The sequence below is a fragment of the Oreochromis aureus genome, linkage group 7 (assembly GCF_013358895.1).
Source record: "Oreochromis aureus strain Israel breed Guangdong linkage group 7, ZZ_aureus, whole genome shotgun sequence".
Taxonomy (NCBI): domain Eukaryota; kingdom Metazoa; phylum Chordata; class Actinopteri; order Cichliformes; family Cichlidae; genus Oreochromis; species Oreochromis aureus.
In genome coordinates this window covers 54,253,374-54,270,520 of record NC_052948.1, presented here as the reverse complement: position 1 = coordinate 54,270,520, position 17,147 = coordinate 54,253,374, and the positions used below count along the sequence as shown (strand labels likewise).

At 38.2% G+C, this 17,147-nt stretch overlaps 1 protein-coding gene across 4 annotated transcripts; it reads left to right on the top strand.

Annotated features, from left to right (window-relative positions):
• The first annotated feature begins 579 nt into the window (after positions 1–579).
• On the top strand, positions 580–16,809 carry rilpl1 (Rab interacting lysosomal protein-like 1). 4 transcript variants are annotated; one of them, XM_039614141.1, is made up of 9 exons: positions 580–1,160; positions 4,297–4,444; positions 5,319–5,437; positions 7,446–7,691; positions 10,213–10,263; positions 10,346–10,500; positions 11,727–11,831; positions 13,085–13,172; positions 14,148–14,284. In XM_039614141.1, the coding sequence occupies exons 1-9, from the start codon at positions 873–875 to the stop codon at positions 14,151–14,153; spliced, it is 1,206 nt and encodes a 401-aa protein (XP_039470075.1). In that variant the 5' UTR covers positions 580–872; the 3' UTR covers positions 14,154–14,284. The 4 variants fall into 4 exon arrangements, with proteins under 4 accessions (XP_039470075.1, XP_039470076.1, XP_039470074.1 ...); XM_039614142.1 differs by lacking the exon at positions 14,148–14,284 and having other exon boundaries at positions 13,085–13,178; XM_039614140.1 differs by lacking the exon at positions 13,085–13,172 and having other exon boundaries at positions 582–1,160; positions 14,148–16,809.
• The last annotated feature ends 338 nt before the right edge of the window (positions 16,810–17,147 follow it).

Sequence of the window (17,147 nt, the reverse complement as noted above, 5' to 3'; positions counted from 1 at the left end):
TGCAAAATATATTAGCGTTTCACCACGTGTTACTTCGGGGTACGTTGAAATTTTCTAAGGTAGGCGCTTTCAGTGTTTCATATTTAATTTTAGCCTTACCCACACTCCCTTTTGCCAGACCACCATTTTAAATAAGAGGTTCTTAAGGCGTCGCTTTCAGGTATTACCTGAAAGGATGACTCGGCCCCGTGTTAAGATTCTGTTGATCTTTCTTCAACACCATACACAGATGTTTTGACCATAAAGTCATAGCAGTTGTTTCTTCGTGTTCAGCTGGAAGCTATTTAATTTTGGAAAGGCTTATTTTGATATACAGGAGTCGATGATAAGTGTGCTTCTAATGTTACTCTAATGAATGAGCCTTTACTTTTCGTTGTATAAGAATAGAATTAAATGGTTTTTACATCTTTACTTAAAAGTAACGTTTTGGAATCTTGTTTTTATTTGTTAAAAAGCACATTGCTTTGCTTTGCATTAGTTAAAACATCTCAATTATGAATATATGAGAAGAGGTTGGAATATCTTTCTCCTTGCGGGTTTTATTTTGAAACGTGCTGCCGAAATTGTGAAGTTTACTTTTGTAGTGGTTGACAGCGGTAGCTGCTAGCTTACAGGGGCACCGCAGCTCCAGCAGGACAGCGATGGGACTTAGGCGATATGTATCTCAAAAAAATCAAACGGAAGGACTGAGCCGCTAGTGATGGATACGCAATAGTTTCAGTGTTATATGCTGCTTTAAGGAGTCTCTGGACACCGCTTATCAAGCTGAGGACATAAAGCGTAACTTAGCAGGCTTGTTCTTCACGGGGGAGGAAGTTTGTTGCGGCGAAGGGAACATAATAGGAAACCGGGGAGGGACAAAATATCTCGACATGGAGGACTTCGGGTCGGCCCTGGAGAAAAATGTGGCTGACCTCACGGTGATGGACGTGTATGACATCGCCGCAGTGGTGGGGCAGGAGTTTGAGCGGATCATAGACCAGTATGGCTGCGAGGCTCTGTCTAGGCTCATGCCCAAAGTGGTGCGGGTCCTGGAGATCCTGGAGGTGATGGTGAGTCGCAGCAGCATCAGCCCGGAGACCGAAGAGCTGAGGCTGGAGCTGGACAAGCTGCGTCTGGAGCGCATAGACCGGCTGGAGAAGGAGAAGAGGCACAGAAAGGTCTCACACTGCACAGCCACAGAGCCAATCACTCTCTGCTCTACAGAATAAAAGTGGAAATCAAGATTTAATTTGTCAGTGACTGTCATACTATGTTTTTGATCCGTGTAGGTCAGGACGTGTTCAAATCGTCTTCCTAAGACAATACTAATACCACAGTAAAATGTCCTGCATTTATAATGTGACCCGAGTCAAAGTAGTAAGTGTCACTCTACTCTAAAATGAATCAGGCACAAGAAAGTTTTGGATGCTAAACAATGTTAAACAAGTTGAACAACAACAACAACAACACCCCCCCCCACACACACACACACACACACACAAGTACACAGAGTATTAATATGATCCATTACAGTCAATGTTGTATAATAATATTTTGCACTCAACCATAGAAAAAACAAAAGAAAACAACAAACAGTAAAATATCTACAAAAGCATTACAAAGCACGTGGATAGTGGTAACAATTACTTAAGTAAAAATCCTATAACAGGAAGGATAACCTGCTAAAAGAGCCTTTTTTCATTATATTTAAATAAAAGCAAGTACTGAAGTAAAACATGTATAAAATGCTTTTAGTGCACATTATTAATGTATAACACTAAATAGAAATGCACAAAATAGTCAAAAAATTAAAACATCATAGCTGCAGCGTTTCAGCCAGAATAAATGGTGGACATAAGCTCTAAGAAGTGAAGCAGGAGGTGAAATTTCTAAACCTTTACTTTTTTTAATAGATAGCAGGGGGCAGTGACTCTGGTTTCAAACTTAAGTTAGATTGGAAAGAAGTCTACGATAAAGTGATCCTGTTTCTGACATGATTTATGATCTTGGCAAACACTTACTTTGTGAACTTATGATCTGAATTGCCTTTTTCAAGTCTCATTTAATAACAGATGATGTTAATTTAGTAAATTCTAGTAATATTTAAAGTAAAAATGACAAATCAGGTTTGGGGTGAGGCTTACTTTGATTGTATGAATACAGTGTCACAGTATGGCTGTACGTAGTATCATCAAGCACTCCTGTCAGATCAAATCCTTGATCATTATGTCCAGTTTTAAATACAGTCTGTGGCTGAAGTTGGTCGAGGTGGAGCTCCAGTGGTTGAAATGACTTTACATACAGATAGTGCTTATTCTAAATCTAGATGTAGATTCATCCAGTGTGGTAGTGAGGTGAGTATAAATTATTAATTCATATTCATTGGTGTAAGAGTTGGGTAAACTTTAGAAATGTCTAGGAATGGGTTTCTTTTTCCAATGGTTCAAGAGCCACTAAAAACAATTTATGGAGTAAAAATGTATTCATACACCATGAAAGGAAAAAAAATCATCCTTAACCACGTGCTGTATTTTATAAGGCAATTATATATTTGTATATAATCTGAAAGTAGCTATAGCTAGCAGACATAAAGGAATTGAGTAAAAAGTACATTTCCCTTTCGAATCTAAATGTAAAGTATTATGAAATGGTCAAGTAAAATCTAAATGCAGTGCATTAAAGCATCGAGCTTTAAATGTTTTCATTTATTTTCCATCTTTGTGAATCTAAAAGTAGACCCTATGTTTGGGGTTTGAAATAAACCGGACACTCAGACTGCTCAGCGCTATAAAAAAAGTTAGTGTGTCAGTTTCTCGTGACAGTGACTGAGCCACTGGTTCACATATTAACTGTCTCGTGACCGTGATAAAGTGGAGAGGGCTGTTTGTGCTGCAACTCACAGGCCATTTGAAGCCAGCACCGTTTTCACATGGAAATGAAAAGCTCACATCCACAGTGAAAATATGTGGTGTAGTGTTTATTGGCTCTGTGTACAGTTTTCTTTTGTGTATATAAAAGCTAATGTAAGAGTTGTGCAGCAGTGTATATAATAAAACTTTGTGTGGGTTTTTTTTGTTTTGTTTTTTTCATGAACCCAATGACTGAATATGTAGCATATGTTGCCCATGTGTAGTGCACATGCTCCCATACTAAGCTTCCACTAAAATCAATGAAACTGATTACAGCAGGCCTCGGAGCAGTGTGGAATGGCACATGTCCACAGAATCTGTCATTTCCACACCTCCCGTGCACAGTCTGCATAGCCTCCCGTGGTACCTTCCATCATGGTAGCAACCAATGTGTCAAATTTTGCATGTTTACAATCCTTAAAAAGTCTTTCAAATTCTCTTTTGTTGATGACTGTAACTCTTACTTTTGCTCAGAATCATAACTAGCTGTCCAACAACGATTTGGATACAGTCACCTCTGATATCATTGATAATAAAGATTTAAATATGGAATCACATCTGAAAAACATGCATCACATTTTTAAAGTAATAGTGATGTTTACCTATTCATTCACAGGTACACTGGAAAAATGAAGTACAAACAGCAAATTATGCATTCTTGTTAATGCGGCTGCTTTAACAATATGAACAGAATGACTCATACTTCCTGTTTCCTGTTTGTTCCTGGTTTTCCAGTTGCTATATGAATCATTTAAGGTCTGAGTGACTGACTTGAAGAAGGTGTTTCGTTTTTGGTATCTGCCAAAATTTGTCCACAATTTAAAGCGAGACAGTTCGATTGTGTTTTATAGGCTTTTGTCATTAACGCATTACTCTTTGATTTGACGATTGTGTTCTTTAAAAGCAAATTACTGCAGTACATTCTGAAAGTTACAGATGTTGAGATTTCTTTTTCTTACACATGCACATAAACCACACAGAGGAAAAACTCAGAAGACCACAGCAGTGCCAGTTTTGTTTTGTAATGCCGGTCTTCCTCTGGGCACCATAAATGCTTGTAGAAACTATGTCCATCCAGTTTTTGTTGAGATAGTCAGGACCAAAGTGGAGCAATGGGTTGATCCTCCCATTACACAACCAAAATTATTGCGAATGTTTGCACTGAAATTGTGATCTTGTTAGCTTTGAAATGGTTCCTTTGAACCAGGGAAGCAGGTCTGTACATAAGTGCTTGGTAATATTGCTTTTATGTACAATCACCTTGCAGTCAACCTCAGGCAGCAAAAAATCTCAATGCAATCAGGCCTTCCTAGTTTTTTACTCTAGTGTTACTGGGCCATAACAAATGTGATCAGTAGTGATATATGTACAGCATAACAGTATGTGCGTATGTGTCTGAGCGCAGGAGTTGGAGCTGGTGGAGGATGTGTGGAGGGGAGAAGCTCAGGATTTGCTCTCCCAGATTGCTCAGCTGCAGGAAGAGAACAAAACCCTTCTCACCAACATGTCCATGAAAGACCCCATGAGCGAGGAGGAGCTGCAGAGGCATGAGGGTGAGGATGTGGGGCTCCATCAAAGCAAAGTACTGTCTACCTTAAAAGAAAAAGAAAATGTGTTATATTTTTTCATGATACACACCAGTTTACAAGTGACTGAGAATGTGAATGACTTACAAGTCAGTTGCTTTAAAACATTATTATTAATATGTGTTATTCACTAATAAGTGTTTAGAAATGTTACTGCCCTATACGCAAATCTTTGAGACCAAGATTGAATCGAGTCAAAAGTAGGCTCATTGCCATCACTTTTCAGGAACAGTGTGGTTGTGCATTGGTCCTACAAAGAGCTTTGCAGTTACCATCGGATTTCTGAAACATGTACATGGGTAATTTTTTTTTTACTAACACTGTGAGCATGTGCCTAATAATAATTTCAAACAACAGACTCCTGCTTCAGTGTTGGGAGTCTGCATGCTACCACTCGAAACCTGCTGATACCTAGTAATGTTTACATCACAGCAGAGCATGAAACAGCTTGTCTTTTGCTGATTTTCCTGGAAATTCAGTTAAAGTTTGTGCCGCGTGTGGTCCGAAGCTTGTCCATTTGCCCTCGATACGTTTCTCATGTGTGTCCCTCTATCTCTCTCTGCTGTGCACGCAGTACCACACTCAGATACAAACACAAACAAAGGGAGCCTTCTCTGTGTTAATGGTGAGCCAGTCTCATCCCTGCGTCAGAGGCTTCTCCGTGGTCTCACACAGAGGCCACAGTCACCCTGACGCACAGACCAGCTTCAGTGTACAAGCACACCTGCAAGCCTCACACACAAATCAGAGCTCACGTCTGCCTGTCAGCCCAGATGAAAAATCTATCTGTCCTGTTTATTTTTATGGCTGACAATTTTTTTCCTCTGTCACCCGTTTCCAGGTATGTCAGAAAGGGAGAGGCAGGTGATGAAGAAGCTCAAAGAAGTGGTGGACAAGCAGAGAGATGAGATTCGAGCCAAGGACCGTGAGCTCACTCTGAAAAATGAGGACATAGAAGCAGTAAGGACACAAACTTGGTGCCTCAATGAGAAGAGGCTGTTTTTTTTCTTCCTGTGTGAATTATAAAGAATTCAGATATTTTCTATATTTTAAATATAACAGAGGCCTGGTTAGATGGAGATGAGCAGCAACTGTTTTGGCTCAGTATTGAGGAGACATATATTTGCTGCCAGTGTTTTACTGTTTAAAAAAAGGTTAAAAAGCTCAGGGAAAGAACAGAAAAAATAATAATCTTAAGATTATCAGAGTGCCCGAGTTCCCCACCTTCAATTTCTAGCTTCCCACCTCAACATAGGCTAGGAAACCCTGGAAATGAGCAAAGTATTTGTTTATTTTCTTACATAATTTGTGCAAAGTCTCAAATAATTTAAGTTCTTTATCTTGATAAAGAACTTCAAACCTTTGAAGTGGATCATACCAGTCTCAAAAACAAATAGCCTACATGTATAATTTACAAAGTCTCTCTTTATCAGATGCAGGGTGTTTGATGTGTTTTGTGTGGCTGTGAGTATTTCTTTTGTATAGATTAGGTTTCAGATAACAAAGAGACCCCACCTAAACGCAACAGTGTAATGTGAACAAGCCAGAGTAAAGGTCATGCAAAGGACATCACTACAGACCAGTCTGGATTGTGTAGCAAATTGAAGACATGGCCATAGATCTGGAAAAGGTCAACGAGTCAGAAGCTCACATAGAGGACTAAAATTTCTTCAATAAACATGTAGAATTTCACAAGATGGCTTTTCAGAAAAGCCCTGGATCTGTTGATCTGTAATTCCAGTCATGCCAAAATGTATTGGTGCAAAATGCAAATATGCAGGTTTTTGGTTCTCTCAGAGTGACAGAGGTTATACATGTTACAGAAGAGGTTACAGAACTCATCTTTTGGCCTTTTGCCATAGCTCTGCTATGAATATGGAGGCACTTTTTAAAAAGGATGGATGAGTCCTGGATGAGGTGGTGGATAAAGGGAACGTAAAAATGCTGTGGCCTCAAGTTCAGGATGTTGATGAAGAAAATTCTTTAGCAAGTCAGCTAATCTACTATTGATCTACTGGTTTTCCAAATCTTTGTCAGAAAACTAAACCATTACTAATATAAATAACAGCAGCTCACACTTTAGCTTGTGAATACAGCTGTATACAACATCATAGATAAGACTAATACCAAGGCATGTGCTTATGTGTATAGTAAATTGATAGTTAACATGGGTTAATGATCTAATTATGACCAAAAAGTACAGTTTAGGGAACAGTTATTCTTGTTATAACCGGCCTGTGAGCAGGATGAGAGACAGCAGAGAACAGATGAGACACCAAAATAGCTACTAGAGATCTGAAGAAAAAAAACTTGGATAGGCAGATAAGACACAACACAGAACTATGTGATAGTATGTGATACTACAGTTAAACATTCAAAACAGGAAACATATTAGCCAATCATGTTGTTTTGCTGATGCATGCGCACAGTAAAGGTTCCTGAACGTTTCAGGAGTCATGTGATTCTGTACGCATGGGTAGGTAGAAAAATAATGTGCATTGTGAGACTTCAAAATGTTCTTTAGTCCAAGATTTTCCACATTGTGAAACTTACTTTAGATATACAGTGAAGTTGAGTAGTCAGATGTCACTCATTTGGTTTCCTTTGATGTCATGCTGGGAAAGGCAGCCTAGGCACTCTCACTCTGAACTGGCTAAGGCTCAGGTATTTTAAGATCCTAACAGTGAATTTCCATTTTAGTCATTTCTATTATTTCACTTGTCCATGGATTCAGCCATTCATTTGTTCTGTGGCTTTAGAAACCCCCTCACACCCACTAATGGTTTGTGTGTCACCCAGTACAGCACAATCAATATCTCCTCAGAGAGATTGCCTGAAAATGTCTGCTCTTACCTTTGATGGCTGGCTTTTCCCTCCTGTGTGGCAGTTCTGAGAAACAGGAAACACTTCTAGCTTCCAACATGCTACGCGAGACCATGCAGCCCATTCTCTCTCTTTTTTTCTCCAGCTCCAGCAGCAACAGTCTCGACTTATGAAAATCAACCATGACCTGCGCCATAAAATCTCTGTGGTAGAAGCTCAAGGGAAAGCTCTCATTGAACAGAAGGTTGAGCTAGAGGCCAGTGCTCAGGCTCGGGGACAGGAAGTTGCTGCTCTTCGGCAAGAAGCTGCACGCTTAAGGGAACGGCTTCAAGGAGAGCTGACTGCTCAGAACCCAGATGAGCCCCCACCTCAGCCTCCTTCACCTGCAGAGGTAGCAGAGCACATGGAAAACTGAAAATAACTTTTTGTTTTCACACTTTAGTTTTTTTTTACAGATAATAGTACACATTGCTTACTTTAACGTGGACCTATTACACAAGCTCTATATTTCTTGATTTTTGTACTCTTTGTATGTTATATAGTTAAATAATCCTTCTTTATAATATGCTGGGCCTTGGTGAAGCCCCTCAGGTCATTCTCTGTGTGAAACAAGATGTTTTTTGCTAAATTCCCCCAAATTCCTCTTCACTGCCCTTTGCAAACAAAACACAGAAGTTTTGTACTAGCAAGTAGGTGGGGCCTCTGTGAGATGACCATATTAGGAATATCCATTGTCATAATGTCATACAGAGCCAAACACAGAAAAAATTCTTTAGTTAGGGTGGTCTGAAGCCTGAGGTATTGGAATTTTGGACATACATTGGAACAGAAAATGATGGCGAAAAATAATTAAAAAAACATTATTGGAAGTTTCCCCCATCTTCCAGTCTTTGTTTGAAGCTAACCATTTAGTTTGATCTTCTCTAGGCTTGTTGCGAGAAATGAGCAAACAAACTAGCATGTTATGCAAATCGTTTGCATTGTATAACAGATCTGATCATTTTCACATGCAGTTGTTCAAACCACCATCTTTTATCTGAACTGTAGGTGCACAAATCCTCAGAGCAACTCAATAGTTTATTATATGTCTCACAAATTGTCTTTTACCTCACCAGTGTGGTAAAATTGCTACAGTGTTGGTGGGGGCTGAGGGCTCCTCAGAGCTGACACCCGGGGGGGTTGATGGTGTATCGTGGCCTCTGTGTGGTTCCCTCGGCCCAGAGGCACACGAGGATGCTGAGGACGATGCAGTGTTGCTTTGGGTAATGCAAATGTGCTGATTAGCACTAGAGTGATGTGATTGTCCTGACTCTAACTCCAAACCTGCACTCCTCCCAGAGGAACATTAGCCTAGGAAGATAGTAGACTAACGTTTCTGTGACGTGTGGACTGTGCTGAAACGACTCTGCATGGGTGTCAAAAAGCTAACAGAGTATCAGTAGGATTTCCTCTCAACAGCTAAGTGACTTTCTGGACAAGTGCGCTCATGACCCCTCTAAATATAGAATACTGCAAGAGTCCAGCCTCTAACGACACTTGAATCTGTCCTTTCATGCACCCTGAGATTGAAACACAGACAGCAGAAAAAGCTACAATTAAGTGTTTCTTTTTTATTTCTCTGCTGTAATAGTGGCAAGTAAGAATTAAAAAAAAAACAAGAGTACTACAATGTTATTTTTTTAATGTAGCTACATTTAAGACTTTTATATTAACTACGATTGATGTTATGTTTCGAAACACATTAAAACACATTCAGAAAAATTTCATAAATGATAAATGAATGACAGCTCTAACTAGCCAGTTGGCGCAGCTAATGACATGAAAGCTCATGGTTGAGTTTTTTTAGCCGCTCAGCAGTATTCAGCACACCGATGGAAACATCTGATGTGCTAAACAAAGGTGGAGTCATGCCGATAAATCTGTTGTCACAGTGACACTGAATCTGAGCCAAATAAGCGCACTAGACGGCTGCGGTGGAAGATGTACATGCACCATTGTCTTTACTACTGTTTGCTCTCAGTGAGTCAAACAGGTCTGTGTGTTCTGGCTCTTTGATCCCTGATAAATGAGAAAATAAGCCACAGACCACGCCTGACTCACATCTGCAGGTTGGTCCTTTTCACTTCATCAGTCCCCAAAACTACTGTTTTATGACCAAGACAGCCATCAGCCTTCAGGAGCTGGCCCAACTCTATTGAGATGCCTATCTGTTCACCTTGGTGTACAATCAGTGGTTACAAGTTATCCAAAGTTATGCAAACATTTCCTGCTGTTGCTGCTTGACATTAACCAGCAAGATGCAAAGATGGTCTCACTTTAGCATCGGGGCTGCTAGACAATAAGCATTTGTCAGTTCGACCACATGAAATAATCTGTACTATTTGGTTTTAAATGAAAGAAAAAATATAAGTAAGTAAGTAAGGTTTATTTATTAAGCGCTTTTTTGTAGACAGGCAGTCACAAAGCGCTGTACACAAAGGTTAAAATAAAGAAAACATTAAGTAATAAGATAGTGAGCTGAAAATGTCTGGAGCAGACAACAAAGTCAGGAGTGGCTGAGCTAAAGCGCATCACAAAACCATTTTTTTATTCATTTGCACACACATTCAGATAATCTCTAATGTTTAAAAAGTTTGAAGAAACATGTGATTCCAGTTGGACTTTGAGATTGTATAGAGAATCCTGAAAAACGTGAGAATTTTGGACATTTTAGAGTAGAATTGTGCATGAGTGCCTCGTGTCCGCTGCATGTGTTTCAGGTGTTTTCCTTTAACACTCAGTGAATTTCTCTTTGCTGAGTTAAAAAAGCTAACAGCATTTTAGTTCACAGACTGGGGTGAAGTCTGAACTAAACCAATGCATTGGAACAAAAAGGCCCTGTGTCTGACTTGTAGTTAAACATTTGCCACCAGGAGGCGATGTGCGATGAAGACATGCCTGCTGTGTTCCAATATTTCACTAAGGTATCCTCACTCCCCGCCCCTGCCTCTTCCCTTCTGTTCTCTGGTTTACTTTACTCTGTGTAATGCATTTTTCTCTTGGCAGGAGGCGCTGTGTGAGGAGGAGTCAGGGGGCCTGGATCCAAAGGACCCCAACAGGCCCAGATTCACCCTGCAGGAGCTGAGGGATGTCCTGCATGAGCGGAATGAGCTAAAGGCCAAAGTGTTCCTGCTGCAGGAGGAGCTGGCCTACTATAAAAGGTACATATAGGTGTTAAACGTGTTAATATTGACAATTACCCACCTCCTGTGGAGACAGATATTTACGAGCTGCACAAAACAGTGTTTATCGTGCGCTTAAAGCATCAACAGGATTTAGAAGTTTGTTTTCTAAGTCAGACCACACAGGGCCAGCTTCTTTGCTGAGTGCTTTAAGTTGCTGTTTCCTCATTAATATATGTTACAATTGCACTTATTTGTAGCTGTTTTCAGTTTAATTATTATATTCTTTCATGTTTATGCTCTGTTACTTAGCACAGTTATATTTTAGCCTCGTGTTTGTTGTACTGTTATCTCTGCTTTTACTTCGACTTTCAGACTTTTGTTTATGTGCTTGTGAAGCCTTTTCGAATTTGTTTTTTAAGGTGCAGGCCGTAAGATTATTGTGATACTTTGGCAAGTTATGTTATTGGTGTCCACCATATCATAAGTATGGGTGGAGGGACTGAGTAAAGAAATACTCAGTCCCTCCACAAGGGATAGACTTGTTGTGGGAAACCATACGCATTTCCCAATTAAGAGGTGATGTATAAATAAAATTCTTTTTAATATTTAATGATTTGGCAAAAATTGACAGCAGTGGCTTCATTTATGGCTGGGTGATAGTTTGTCTGTTTATGTTGTTGTTGCATTAGAAAAACTGTATTAGCAAACTGCTTTTTCACATTGAGAGTAGTTCAGTCAAGTCCCAGCTGTGATATACTTGTTGCATCCTCTGCACAGTGAGTCTACTTCTGATTAAACAGTTTTGAGACAGGAATTCTGAATACAGGACAGACATAGATCATCTGGTCATTTCCCAAAATAGAACTCTCCATGTAGGCTAAATGCTCCACTTCTGGTATGAACCATAGGATGGAAGAAAAGGGTCACAAACCTTTGCTTGATGTGTTCTTAGTTTTAGACATTCACATTGTTTAATATTTTTCTTGGAGGGTTGCTCACAACCAACACAAGTTGCCACAGAGCTTTAAAATCCGACTAACAACCGATTTAAATTCTCTAAAGCATATTTTTGTTCCCTTTTTTCCTCACATCTTTTGCTCATCCCTCTGCCAGCACCTTAAGTTAAAAATGTATTTACTCCAAAAAAATCCTACTTTTTACATCTAATTCTTTTTGTCCATCTGTGAAAAAGCCTGATGTGTTGTGCTTCATAGACAAAGTAATCCTGATCTCTGTAATTCTGGTGGTCTCTGTGTTTGCAGTGATGAGGCAGACGAGGAGATTATAACTCCATCTTCTTCTCCCTCCCCTGAACTGAGAACTCGCTCCCGCTCTGCTGCCCAGCCAGAATCGGGAATCAAACGCCTGTATGTGGAGCTCACACTCACACAAATACTCTCACTCATGTAACATCTGCTAATGAAAACACTTGCCTGTGAAAACCTTGCTTCCTGTGATTAATGGGAACTTTGCATGCTGTGAGTAGCGGTTGATTATTTGGTCTCTACATGCTCAGTCATTTGCATATTACATGCTTGTTCTTGTCTCTTCAGCAGCAGTGCCAGACGCTGTTTCAGGCTGGCAGCTTTAGCTTTAGACTTCACTTCCCTCGTGTGATACCATATATTATATATACTTTACTTTACAGAGGTAGCTGGGCTACTAACAAGTAAACATACATTTATCCTGTGTTTGTCAGCCATGTACAAACTGGAGTCTGTGGTTGTTTCCAATTAGCTGTCACATTGTGACAAGGACTCAAGGCTAAAAGCAGCTCCAAGTATTCTAATTGTAGGACACTTTACTATTTTATTAACGTAATATTTAATTGAATGTCTTTTTTTTTAGTGTTGAGAATTTTTTAATGAAATTGTTTACCTGTTAATCTGTGTCTCTGTATAGCTCTCTGATACAGAGTACATATCATTCCTGTAAGTCCTGTGACTGTCTGAGGGTAAATATTTTCATAAATGTAAAACTAAAAGTATTCAAAATATAAAACAATTGTTTTCCAAAAAAATAAACAGACATTATTAGATTAGGGTGATATCAATAAATGGTAATTTTTACAATATTTTTTAGCAGTTAAAAACATGTTCTTTTTATTTTACCATGTATTACATTATTTATACGAGGTGGCTGTGCCTCAGGAGGAAGAAATGATTCAATCCCAGGCTGCTCCAGTGTGTGTGGCAGACTATTACAAGCTTTCTGGTTAAGTTTTTTTATTAATTCTATGGCAGCTCTGTCAGTGTGCACAGTAGCAAGTGTAAGTACAAGATTCGGGACATTAATTAAATGTATCAGGAGGTGTCGCTATACCAATATGGTGGCAACATTAGCAGCAGTTTGCATGCTTATACAGTTTATCTGTTCAAACTAAGTTGCATTCACTGTGTTTTGGATTTTAACGTGCTGTGAGTTGTTCTTGGATTTTGTTGTATTTTTTAATTCAATATCATAATTTTATTTTCCGGTTTGGTTTAAAATAAACTCAGCTTGACATCTTTTGAGCTTTAATGAGGTTTGGGTTCAGACAGAGGTCAACGGTTGATGTGGTCCTTGTCCTCCCCCATCCCCTATGTATGTGTGTTTTCGTGTCTTTACCTCTGTGTAACAGGATCTTCACCGCTATAATGCCGATGGTAGCGGCTGGTTTGATCCCAGATGACCCCACTTTACAGCCAATCAGACGCCTCATGTCACTTGTATGACTCTATATTTGGTTGGCTTTGCAATCCATCACTGTCTCAGCTAACAGACTTCACCCCCTTTGCATGTTCAGGGGGTTGCTTTCTTTTCGCACCTTTGTAGTATTCTGATTGGCTGATTGTGGGGCTGTCTTATTGTGTTTGTCGAATGAGACGACCAAGGATCGTGCAAAAAATAAATCAGCCAGTCAGAATAGTGTGTAGTCTAATGTCTCAACTTTTACCCTCACTGACCATCCTGACTGACCATGTGCACTAAAAATGATTGTGTGGAATTTACAAACTAAATTGATCTAAAGTGCTTTTAGATCATAACTAGGGATTCATTTAATTTTTAATGCTTTAATATTTTATCATCTGCCCAGATCAATTTACAGTAAAAAGATGAAATAATTTCTGCTATAATTTTTGAATTTTTACAATAGTGTATTAGGGCAGGTGAAGAGGAAAAGGGGGCTGGGTAAAAGGGGGTAAAATGACAGGGAATTTTAGAGATGAAAGTAATAGGTTCATGAGGGAAAAATCACTGAAAAATAGTGTTAGTGTTTTGTAGTGATGAATGCACCACAGCACCTCACTTGACAAGGTTAAATTGGAAAGAAAATTGCATATTGGAATTAAGGGGACGTTTAAATGAGCAGAATTTCTATATAGTTATTTCACCTTCAGTGGTTTGTAGAGTTTTGTGTTAATTTGAATCAGGGTTACAACAGAACTTGGCATATGACAAAAGGAAAACAATATCAGATATCCAAACAAAACTACTGATGTAAGATAGAGGCATTTGTTTACACTAATTATACAGAAGGTGTCGTAATTGAAAACTAAAATAATTCACTTGTGATGCATTCTGTCTGTTAAATTTGCCATTACTCTAACACTGCTTTACATGTAGCTCATACTCAGTGTTAGCCCTACATATATGGTATTGTAACCCACCGCCTGTTTCTTCTCTCCGTTCTCTCGTCTCAGGTTTAGTTTCTTCTCACGTGACAAGCAGCGGAGCTCGCAGCGCAGTGCACATTTCGACGTCGGCTTCGGCTCGTGGGCAGGCAAAGACGACGTGTACACCGAACAAGCCCAGGAGGCGTTGCAGCACATGTAGTCACCGTATGGGACTTAAAACTCTTAACACTCCCATCACTCAACTGCACACCAAACCAACACTAGCAACTCACACTGCAGCTGAAATGCCATGTACATGAGGTGGGAAGATGGCAAGAAACAAGAAGAATCTAATGTCCTTCGAAAAAATACAGCGTATACTTCAAATTCTGCCATTTAAAAAAAAAAAAAAAAAAAATCCCTGAAAGTGTTTTACAGGATTCACATGCAGGCGAGAGGGTAAACTCAGGTTGAACTGTGGAAAGTGGAACGTTTTGGCAGGTGGTAAATGATAAGGAGCTGAAGGTCCGGAGTAAACGAGGGGGAAAATGACTGCACACCTGAGTGTCACTAGTTTTTTAATGAGAGCAACATTTTAATATCCCATTTAGTTATTTCAAATTTCTGTCAAGGGGGCAGCTAATCAGTCCATCACCAGCGTTTTGCAAGTTGAGACTATGCAGCTCTATAAAATCTAATTGAGGCCTCTGTTTAAATGTTGCATGCAGTCACAATTTAAAGCTGTGTGAAGGTGTGAAGATATTTTGTTTTCATATTTAATGCAGCAGTTTCTGCGACTAAAAAGAATGAATGCATAAACACTTGGTTATGAGAATTTAAAGTACTCGTGTAAAGTGAAAGTTAGATTTTGACCATCATAATCCCAAGTTGTCTTTGCATTTTTACCCAGTCATCATAGTTTCTATTATCCTATTATAGGATGGTTTAAGCATTTTAGCATTTCATGACGTCTCCTATAATGCTGGTTACATGTTGTTTGTAGCCAGCATAAGCAACATCGTGGCTTTAAAGTTGAATTAGTGGGTCATTAATTCACATATTTGTACTTTTTAAGTCAGTGTTTGCAATATTCCATAATTTCATGGTAATATAAAAGCTTTGGCATGGTGAATTAGTTCATTATAAAACTTTTCCAGTTTTATTTAAGTCAACTACTACTGATGAATTATTTTACATTTTTTACTCACTCATCATGGTTTAGTATAAATTTAACACCTGACTTAATAATTTATTGTTTTTACGATCTGAAAACCGTAAATGAATATAATACATTTGACTAAACAAATTACAAATTAAATTGTAAGATTTAGCTAACCCATTTTATTTATTAGATCTTTACTCCTACTAATGATCTTTTCATAGATTAAAAGTTGTAAATCAAAGCTTGAGCTTTTCGTTCATTACTGCGATTTTTTTATTTTCTTTTAGTCAATCTAATTCTAATTTATTAACTTAATGATGATGTATTGTTTCATAATTTTGACATAGTAAGCTCTTCACTCACTATAGTTTTGACTTAGTATCTCTTTATTTTGTTCGAGAAATTTGAATATATTTATGTTTGTGATGCTTCTTTTTTCTTTTTATGTACCCCTTTTCTCTAACAATTAACACAGATTTGTCTTTTGTGAAAGAGAGAATAGATGTGCCATGGGAATTCCCCTAATATTTTACACTATCTAAACAAAGCCTTACATACAAACTTACATTTGTCATAAAGTCTGATTTCATGCTTTCAGTGACAAACGTGACGCTCCACATTGTGCTCATGCAAACTTGCAGTTTTGTAACACCAGCCAAACCATAGCAGGCAATAATAAATTACATCTATATGATAATTTCTATAATCAAACATAGACCCTAAGAGACAATGTAATATTGTATTAGAATCACTTATAACAAAAATGTACAGCATCACAAGCTTTCACTTCAAATAAAAGCAAAATAAATTAAAATGTATTTTAATTAATACATATATTGTGCCATCAATAAGAGCCTAAATCTTAAATTACATTTGCACTTTTTCCCTAGATAAAATATTCATATTCAGCATAAGCAACAATAATAACCCCAAATATCATCACACATCATGTGCAAAATAGAAGTCAGTGCGTTTGTGTTTATATGCATCATTTATACAAGGCCTCAAATTTAAACATGAATCAAGGCTCTGTTTAGAAACTGTAAGTCATGAAGGATTAATTATTTCTCAAATTGTGCATGGTTTAAAATAATGGTAATTAAGCTGAAGAGTGTGTTTACATATATTTTTTAAAAAGGCTATTTTGCGGATGGTGCTTGTGCTTTAACAGCTGATGCCTTCATGGAAACGTTAACAGTAGTGGCACTTTATCTTCATTTATACTCACCCAGGAAGGTGGAATAAATGAATGGCAAATGAAAAGATTGAGAAATGAGGCTAAAGACGTGTGTCAAAGCAGCTTTCCCCCTTTTATGAAATCACAGATACGTTAAAGAGAAACTATATTTTACATGTTATTTGGAAGTCAAAGGGATCTGCTCAATTTATTCATGAAGGAATTAAACAGTGAAATATTTTAAGGGAAATGAACTCATACCCGAGTGCTCACTCCAATCTTCATTTTTTCCCTTTGTTGAGTCTCCTATGAAGCCCATTAAAGTGGAGATTTAAGAGGTATATTGAATGGATCAGTGCTTTATGAAATTCAAACATGTCACATCAGTAATAAAAATCTGTAATATTTGACATTTTTGTACGTGGTTTTTTTGTTGTTGTTTTTTTCCTAACTTGCATAGCAACAGATTGCAGTCACGTTCAAGTGTTTGATTCGTTCATAATTGTAAAACATACATTTGTAAACAAAGAACATCCAGTGTGGTAAAATAACTGGCATGGGGAAAAATTTTAACTACATTAATTTTCCTCTGTCTCAATTTACATTTAAACATAAGGCACAAAGCAGTGTATTTGGTTGAAATTCCATTATATAGAATATATCACCTTTTGCCCTTACGTAACAATTTAGAAATCAGAGGTCTATATGAAGAAGACTAAATATGAAACATTAAAACAAAGCACAGCAG